Below are 9569 nucleotides of genomic sequence, written 5' to 3'. Positions count from 1 at the left end.
GTGGGAGGACATGGGGTAGTCTATGTGGGAGGACATAGGGTAGTCTATGTGTGAGGACATGGGGTATTCTATGTGGGAGGACATGAGTATTCTATGTGGGAAAACAAGGGGGCTGCAGCCTGAGGCTCTTCTCAGTGGAAATTCCACTCTTTCTACATCGATTGTAATAACAATGTTAGAAACATAGATTCATTTGTTTTACAATATTTTTAGGAGAAATAATAGTATACTCGATTAAAGGATAATTTCATTTTTCTAACATATTATTTAGTATTATCTAGATTTTCTCATTTTGTGTTGGTTTCTGTATTCTAATAATAAAATGGAGGATAAATCATTTTTATCATAGACTGAAATTGCAAAAAACATATAATTGCAAATAATAACAAGCAGAGACTGTCTTTTAAGCCAGAATAAAACTTTAGAGTAGTTAAAATGAGCTATTAGGGGTGTGTGTATGAGTTTGCCAGGAATCAAACTCCTGGCCTTGTCCATACTAAGTATGCCCTGTGCTGATGGCTTACATCCCCACCTGTCACTGGGTCAATGTTTAGGGAAGTGATTACCGCTATGTGTGACATTGGTGGTGACTTTTGAAGGAGGTGGCAACAGTAACTTACTGAAGAGTTGCTGTGGTGGAAACTGCTAGATGTTTCCAAGGATTATCTCCTTTATTCGTTTCCAAGGATTATCTCCTTTATTCCTTTTAAAACTCAGTGAAGTTTTGGTAATTAAAGTACTTACACATACTACAATGTGGGTGAACCTTGAAATCATGTTAAATGAAGCCAGTCAATATGAAATGCCTAGAATAGGTGAGCGTCTAGAGGTGTAAAGTAGATTAGTGGTTTACAAGAGGTGGAGGCCAGCATGGGGGATGACTGCTAATGGATTCAGGGCTTTGGGGGATGACAGAAATGTCCTAGAATTGACTCTAATGGTAGACAACTGTAAATATACTAAAAACTGTTGAAATGTACACTTTAAATTGGTGACCTCTATGCATATAAGTTATATCTTACTAAAACTGTTTTTAAAACCTTTCAAAAGTCACAGGTCATTAGGAGACTATATTACACTAACAAGATGGTCTATAAACCTTGAATTATTTATATCATCTTATTAAGGAAGTTTTCAAACACACCACATGTTTGGCTGTCAAAGAAAAATAAAACTACAGAAAGAAAGCCCAAAATAGATCCCTATTTCCTTGACGTGCTAGTTTACTTAAAAGTTTTAAAGATGAGAAAATGTCATTATACTTTTACCCCAGTCTCTTTCCCCTTTTCCTTGGCCTTATTGCAAGCAGTACCAACTTTGAACCAAGCAGTTCCAAGGGAACCCCCCTCCTCCAGGGAGAACATGGGCCACCATGGGGCTCTACTGTGGTTGCTGATAGATTGCCAGGAAGGCTCAGGCCCCACATCCCCTACAGGAGGTGGGATCTCACTTAAGCTGCTTGGGCTTCACCTAGACAGTGGGGCAATGAGGTTGGCCTAAAAAGAAAGATGCCATACATATGAACTGAGCATAGCAAGGACTCAGATGTTGTGACTCTAGTACTGACTAAGTCTTTCAAGTGGTCTCACTTAGTGAGTCCATGAGATGTCAAAACTATAATAGTAAGCAGAAGAGCAGGTTACAAGCCAGTATGTACAGAATACTCACTCAGTTTTGTTTAAAACATATTTGTGTAGAACTATGTGCTATACAGAAAACAGTGCTCAAGGGCTATACCAAAGGTTATCTTTGGGTGGAGGAGTTAACTGGCTTGTGGCTTTTTAATTTTATTTTTTATATTGGTTGATTGATCAACTGTGTTGTGGTGCTAGAAGGGAACTCCGGGCCCTATGCACATGTGCTAGGCAAATATACTACCACTGAGATACTCCTCAGCCCTGTACATGCGTTTCTTACTTTCTTCTTTCTGGTTTACTTAATTTCCCTATTTCCCACACGGATCAGAGTAATTACAGGAATGGCAGCTGTGAGAAGGCAGATTTGGGGCAACTCTAGAGGTTTCTAGAGTGCACTAAACATCGCACCTGCTGGCCGCCATCACCGCCTTCGCCTTCCATGCCGTGGCTGGTTTCTTCCTTGCTGTGCAGCGAGGCCCAGTCCAGTTCTGGTGTGGATGAGGTGGGGCTTACAGACAACTAACTCACTGGCAGATGCGGGGATCTGGTTCTTTGTTCTTAACCAGGATGGGGGGTATATACTATCTCTGATCAGTACTTATATGTGTTGAATCAAAATATTCTAAACACTACTCAGATTTGTATTCATTTAACTAAGGACACACAATTGAGGTTTTCAGTATGCTTCTTTGACAATTAGGCTGCAAAGCAGAAAGCAAATGCTATATTACCTTACCTGGATCAAATCTCTTGATAAAACAGAATTTAAATAACATTAATGAATGAAAGCGCAGACTTTTTATTTGTTATAGGAATCATTCCAGTTTAGAATGGAGAAAAACATATTTTTGGTTCAGAAAAATAAAAATATTTGAGTTGTGACCATGATATTTACCTTTCTCTCATACTTGAGAAGCCATAAATCACATTTCTGAGACATGTTAGTACAAACTAAGGGACACCAGCAACAAGATTGCCTTCTAAAAGGAAGTCACTGGCAGTTTCCCTGTTTAACTCGTTTTGGTGTGTTTTGAGAAGTATTTTATGAAGGGAAAAAAAATGAGGACCACAGAGTGAGCCCAAAGAAGCTATTCTGAACACAGCAGGCCAAAGCCTCAGTGCTCCATTACTGAGGTAGAAGCGTGTTCCTTCGGCTCAGTGGTCTACCTAAAGCTGCCTGCTGGGACTCAGGCGTAATTGTCACAGTTGCCCACTGTCAGTACTACCTTCAGAAGCAGCAGAGGTCAGGAGTTATAAAAAACAAAAATAAGGAAAATTTCAAAACTTGAAAATACATAGCATTTTCCTTAAGTTCATAGCATAAGATCTGGGTCTCAGGGGAGCTAATCCAGTGATGCCTGTCTGCAAACTTCACCACCACTTTTATACAGAACCGTAGTTTTTCAATATATTTAATCTTCTTTTTTTTTTTTTTTTAGAAATGAAAACTGTTGTGAGTTATTTATGTAGTTACCACAAAATGCCAGGCAATTTTCAGCTGAATCTTCACAGGAACTCCACTATAAACAAAGCTGCCAGAAGAGGAGCACAGTTTGGCTCCAGTGTGTGACTTCCTAACATACAAATAGGTATTATATAAACATCAGACATTCTGTGTAACATTGTAAACAAGCCCAGAGTACCTTTTTTAGTAACAATTTTAGTTGCTGTAGTAAAACTCATGTAAGACTTACCACATGAACCATTTTAAAGAATTACAATTCAATGCCATTCAGAGTGTTTACAATGATGTGCATTCATCACCACTGTCCATTATTTGGACATTTCAACACCCAAAAAGTAAACCCTGTACTCAGTAAGCAATCCCTCTCCAATTTTCTCTGCCCCCACCCCCTGGCAACCACCAGTCTGCTTTCTAGCTCTTACAACTGTGGAGTCCAAAGTCAAGGTCCAGGAAGACTTCTTCAACCCATTCTCTCTAGCTTCTGAAGCATGTCAGTGGTCCCTTGACTCACAGGTATATCACTCAGCTCTGTCTCCATCATCATGAGACATCTCTCAGCATCCCTTGTTTCTCTGTGTCTACAGTTCCCTCTTCTTATAAGGACAACAGTAGTTGGAAGAACCCCTTAAACCTATACAACCTCATCTTCCAATGTAAAGTACCTTTTCCCAAGAAAGATCACATCCAGATACCAAGGGTTAGGACTTGAATATATCTTTTTTGGGAACCCAGTTGTACCCAGTACATTGTTTTGTTTGGGTCATGTGGTATATAATTCTTTTTAATATGTCTCTAGACTTAGTGTCCTAATAATTCATTGAAGATTTTTTATATTTTTATTCATAACACATACTGGTAAGTTTTCTTTTATTTGTCCTATCTTTAATTTTAGGGTATGGCTGGTCTCAGAATGAGTTAGGAAGTATTCTTTATTGAGGAGGAATTTCAAATATATTTGTGTTAATTTTTTCTTTAAATGTTTGATAGAATTTACCAGTAAAGTCATCTGGTCTTAGGCTTTTTGTTGCTGTTGTTGAGTTTTTTTTTTAATTACTGACTTGATATCTTTTAATAGATCTGTTCAGATTTTTCTTTTTGAAGAATTTGATGATTTCATCTAATACATTGCTGTACAGTCATTCATAGTATCCTCCCCTAATCTTTTGTTGTTGCTTCTATAAGGTTATTATCAATGTTCCCACTTGGTTTCTGATTTTATTGAATGTTCTCTTTTTTGTCACTCCAGCTAATGACTTGTCAACTTTGTGGATCTTTTATTTATTGATTCTCTCTGGTTTTTCTCTATTTTCTTCATCTCTGCTCTAATCTTTATGGCTTCCTTTTATTTCTTTGTCTTAGTTGACTTTTCTTTTTTTAATTACATAAGATAAAGTTAGATTATTACCTAAGACATTTGAATGTAGACATTTATAATTACAAATTTCTTCCAAGCATTGCTTTCAGTCCCATATGTTCTGGTTTATTGTGTTTTTGTTTTTATTTGTCTCAAAGTATTTTCTAATTTCCTTGTGATGTCTTTGTCCCAGTGATTCTTTAAGAGGACACTAGGGTACTTTGTAACTCAGAAGGTCAAAGAGCAATAGCTTCTTGTCACTTCAGGGCTCTAGGTCTGCCAAGTGAAAGTGCGAGAGGCCCTTTCCTTTCCTGTTCCAAGTCTCCCCCTGGCTGGGTGGGCTTACCGTGGCTGGCAGCCACAGGGACTGCACTGTTTCCAGCACTTGCAGTGCCCTATGCTCCTTAGCACTCACTGGGAGAGCAAAATCCCCAAGGCCTTTAATGGAAAGAAATGAAACATCAAGAATTAATGTATTATATTTATATCATATTTAAACTCAGAAATGAGTTGGCCAAATTATTTGAATATAAGAGATTTGTGAGTTTTGGTTTCCAATTCTGAAACTTACCTGGCAAAATGTTCTGTTTTATCAGTTCTCACAAAGGCAGACAAGCACCCCGGGTTTGGGCTCGGCTTCAGCCTCTCCAGTTCTGTGCCCCTGGAGCAGCACTGGCCCTGCTGCTGAGCCCCATTGATCACCTGCCAGTGCCAGGCTCTCCTCCAGTGTCCGTAAGGATACACATAGCATTCTCATGAAGGCTTGTGGCTACCTCAGGACACACAGTGCCATTTTTATCCTCATTTTCCAGATGAACAGTCTGGGGTGCAGAGGCAAAGACGTTCTGCAGGATTACACAGCTATTAAGTGGCAGCACTGGGGTCTGCATCCAGCCTATGGGCCTCAGTCCATGGTTCGATCATAAGACCAGGCAGTCAGGTTTCTTAGTTTCCTTATTTACTAAATGGGAGTAGCAGTCATCATTCCTCAGGGTGTTATGCTAAGTGTTCTAATGAGTGTGAGGCACTAATCCCACTAAGTACAAATAACCCAGGAGCAGGGTTCCAAACAGATGGTGCAAGGTCATGTGTGCCACCCACCAGAACCAGAGTGATGGGCAGTGAATAAGGCTAGGCATTTGCCCCAGCAGCCAACTCATTGCAGGGACCATAGTATCTTTGAAAGACTCAACCTGCGTGCATTCTCCAGCATGTTCTCAGCACGGCAGGCAAAAGCCTTCTTCTGGATCAGACTCCATTAAAAGGATTTGTTTGTGGACACTGCCAATAAATAGAAGTGTAATATTTATTTTTATTTATTTAGAGACTGTGCAGGCTGGTCTGGAATTCACTATGTAGTTCACCTTGAACTCATAGTGATCCTCCTGCCCCAGCCTCCTGAGTACTGGAATTACAAGCATGTGCCACCACACCCAGCCCCAGCTAAGATGTAGGATTTGAGAACTCATTATACCTGTCACTTAACTACTATCTGAGAGCCTGCACTGCTGTAACCCTCACCCCACTCTCCCTCCTGTTATGTTCCCACATCCATGGTGCCTGCCTATAGCAGGCCTTCCATATTCCCAGAATTCTTTCTTTTGTTGCCACAATTTGTATAATTGCCAGCTCACAGGGTGCCACACCATGAGCCATCTGCCCATACTCAAATCCCATGTTATCTCCAGCTTCTTGATATCTTTGTAGCCTTTATTCCCCCATTGTTGGTACTTAATATCTTGGCAAGGTTTTCTCCTGGTCTGCCTTTGCTGGTGCTGGAGTGGAGGAGCCTCACAGCCCCCACTGCCCCATAGTAACCAAGCCTTGGCATTGTGCCCCCTTAGGGCTGTGTGTTACTGGGGCTGCAGGGTAGGGAGCTGAGCAGAGGTCCTGCTGGGAAGCCCTGTGCTCTCTGGAGGAGTCAGGAGTCCAGAACATGAAACCAGAGAGCTCTAAAGGGCCAGGGTCCCTTGGATCTGTATTCTAGCCTTGGAGTCATACATATATGCAGCAGTAACTGGTAGTTCACCAACCCATACTATAGTTTTAAGTGATTATATCTTATTGCTATAGTTATTGCTGTCTTTTAAAATATTGCTGAGTTGTTTGTGGTGCTGGGAATCAGGACCCATGGTAGGCAAGTATTCTTCCACCAAGCCACACTGTGAGCCTCTAGCTAAATTGATATTAGTTCAAGATTGTGATTTCAATCAGGATTATGCTTAAGAATCTTTGTGGGACTTTGTAAAAACACACAATTCCAGATGTACCCTGCTGAGTTGGAATGGGGTGGGAAGGGTAGACAGTTGTCAATACATCCAAGAAAACAGTGCCAGGGATGACCCCTGTCCTGAGAGGGAGACCATTCACTTAAATATATTACCTGTTCAAAAGATAAATTGCAAAAAGATAAGTACAGTCAAATTCTCTACATTGTTCGTGTCTACAGGCTTATTTTCTAGGAAGAAACTGATCATAATGTACGTGGGGACTACAGGCACTGCTGGAGAGATGGAAGGCAGGGGTTTGGTTCCATTTGTAGTGTTTTACTTTCTTAAGAGATTTGCAGCAAATGTCAGAATCTGTTCAGTTTGTGTAGTGCTTATATTGGTGCCTATCTCATTATTTTCTATTTGAAAGGCTCATAGTTAAAATTAAATAAACATTTCAAATGAAAATAAAAGTAAAAGTCAAAAATGTACCCAGTGGTTTGAAACTGTCTCATTGCTATTTGTTTCTCAATAAAATTATGGGGAAAAAATGTACCCAGGTGACTCTGGTGTGCTCCTGGAGAGACGATGGGTGGGTAAGGAAGCCTCAACAGGGCTTCCCTGTACTCAGAGCAGGACCTGTGAAACCCAAGCAGGGGTCCGCGATGCTGAGTGTTGGTCTCCTCTTACTTTTCCTTTTTTCTTTTTATGTTCCAGGTGTTTGTGGCCAGTCCTCACAAAACGCAGCCTATCGTGGAGATTCTGTTAAAAAATCAACCCAAACTCATCGAGTTCCTCAGCAGCTTCCAAAAAGACAGGACAGATGATGAACAGTTCACTGATGAGAAGAACTACTTGATTAAACAGATCAGAGACTTGAAGAAGACAGCCCCATGAGTACACCACCGCCAGGCGATAGGCCTTTCTTCTCCTCAGCCCAGTTTGTACAGTGTTGTTTCAAAGTCACTGCTCTTGTGAGGTCTCTGGAGGCGCCTGGTTATTCTCAATTAATTACTCAAGGTAGATGGAATATAAACATTTAAGTGGAAAATTAACCTAGAATAATAATGTATTCATTTTAATCAAGTTTGATTATTTATGTGAAATCAGAGCTGTTGTATTACATGCTGATAAAAGCAGTTGTAACTTGCTGAGCCGAGCCCTTGGTCACCGCGTAGGAGGAGCTTAGATGCACCTCTGAGTCCTTGGGAGACCCCAAGGAAAGCGGTGAGCTTCCAAATCTTTGCTACCTGCACCTTGTCAGGTCCCCTAAGCACTGAAAGGTCACAGAAGATAAGGGTAGTGCTGTTGGTGTGCTGTCCTCTTCCTCTCAGTCTGGTGCCCTCTGACTGTCATTGCAGCTCCTATCTTCCCTCTGCTCAGTGGGACATGTCCCACCCCATCCCTGACCAGGCCCTGGCATGCTCACTGCAGTGGGAGCACCTGAGCAGGACCAGGGTAGCTCGGCAAGGGCTGTGGGGCCACAGTAGACCTGGAGGGTGTGACCTGCTCCCAAGAGAACTGCAAGCACATGGCTCCCGGGAGTCACTGCTGCCCCGCATTAGCCTCTAGAGGGTCAGTAATGTCAGGATATTTTATTCATAACTGGTGATAGGAAGAATGCTTTGTGAAGACTGTTTTTAGAGTGGGAATCATTGCACTGGGATCGCACTTATTCACACCATAGGTCCAGAGAGTTATAGTAAGGAATTTGTATCCATGTGTGATAATGCCCATGGAAAAGGAAATGATTTGTACATGAAAAACTTCCCAAGCGGGGGCCAGGGAGATGGCTCAGTGGAATAAATGCTTCCCTGGCAAGCACAAGGGCCTGAGTTCAATCCCCAGTTCCGCCAAAAAAAAGAAAGAAAAACTTCCCAAGCGACTAAATATATTTTTCCAGTTTATTTTCTAATCAGCTTTTATTCTGTAACTTGTAGTCAAAGTCTTCAGTGATAAGATAAAAAAATCTAGACATTGTGGTCCCTAATACTTTCTTGCATACTATAATAATTAAGGAGTTTCACTGTGTTCCTTTAAAAGACATGGGAACCGAAACTAAATGTCAAAAAAGTCAGTTTATTTTCAGATACCAATAAAGCTATAAGACATTAAAATTATAATTGCTACCTGGGCATGGTGGCACACACCTATACTCCCCACACTCAGGAGGCTTAAGCAGGAGGATCACTGTGAGTTTGAGGCCAGCCTGGGCTACAAAGTGAGTTCAAGGCCAGCTTGAACTGTATGGCGAAACCCTATCTAAAAAAGCAAAAAAGAAAAAAAAAGAAGAAGACAGATTAAATTATAATTGTGATCTATATTTTTATAATTCTTTTACTACACCATGAATTTCGACTTCCCCTAATGCCCTCAGTTTTTATATGTGAGTGCTTTCTTTTTCCTTCCACCAGATACTTTTCTTTCCAGAGAGGGAAAAAGAAACGTGTTCTCTGGGATCAGTCCCCTTTGTAGACTGAAGAACTGGTGGGAATGTCCCTGCTTGGCTGTGACTCAGGTGTTGTTTCTGTGCCCAGCACGAAGCTCTGAGGCAGGTGGTGTGGACCTGCTGCCCCTTCTGCAGCAGCCCCGGCCAAGGCCAGCCAGCCGGGGCCGGGCAGCCCCAGTGCCCTGCACTTTCAATCACTGAAGTAAGATGATCTTTATAACATTTCCTGACAGTTCAGAGTCCCTTCGAATTTGACTTTTCTAGGTTTATTTGATTGAGATGAGTGTAACTATTTTTAAATGAAGGTGAAATAATCATTGAAAGTATATTTAGTTGCTTAATAATATTCCCTAACATCATGGGACACGTTTCCTGCTAGAAAGTAAGGCCTTGTTGTAATTCTTTTTTGATAAACATATTATTTCCTCTGGGCTTGAATTAGTTCTTTCTTAGC

At 41.1% G+C, this 9569-nt stretch overlaps 1 protein-coding gene across 6 annotated transcripts in view; it reads left to right on the top strand.

The window, feature by feature from the left end:
• Nucleotides 1–7798, top strand: part of Cab39l (calcium binding protein 39 like) — a 156594-nt gene extending 148796 nt beyond the window's left edge. For all 6 annotated transcript variants that reach the window (XM_023717291.1, XM_023717294.1, XM_023717290.1 and 3 more), the window contains one exon: nucleotides 7384–7798. In XM_023717291.1, the coding sequence (XP_023573059.1) occupies nucleotides 7384–7563 (180 nt within the window). In that variant the 3' untranslated portion in view covers nucleotides 7564–7798. The remainder of the gene's footprint in view (nucleotides 1–7383) is intronic.
• Nucleotides 7799–9569: the final 1771 nt, after the last annotated feature.

This window comes from Octodon degus, unplaced genomic scaffold, assembly GCF_000260255.1.
Source record: "Octodon degus isolate 3935 unplaced genomic scaffold, OctDeg1.0 scaffold00051, whole genome shotgun sequence".
In the NCBI taxonomy this organism is placed as follows: Eukaryota; Metazoa; Chordata; class Mammalia; order Rodentia; family Octodontidae; genus Octodon; species Octodon degus.
This window is presented reverse-complemented; position numbering and strand designations above follow the sequence as displayed.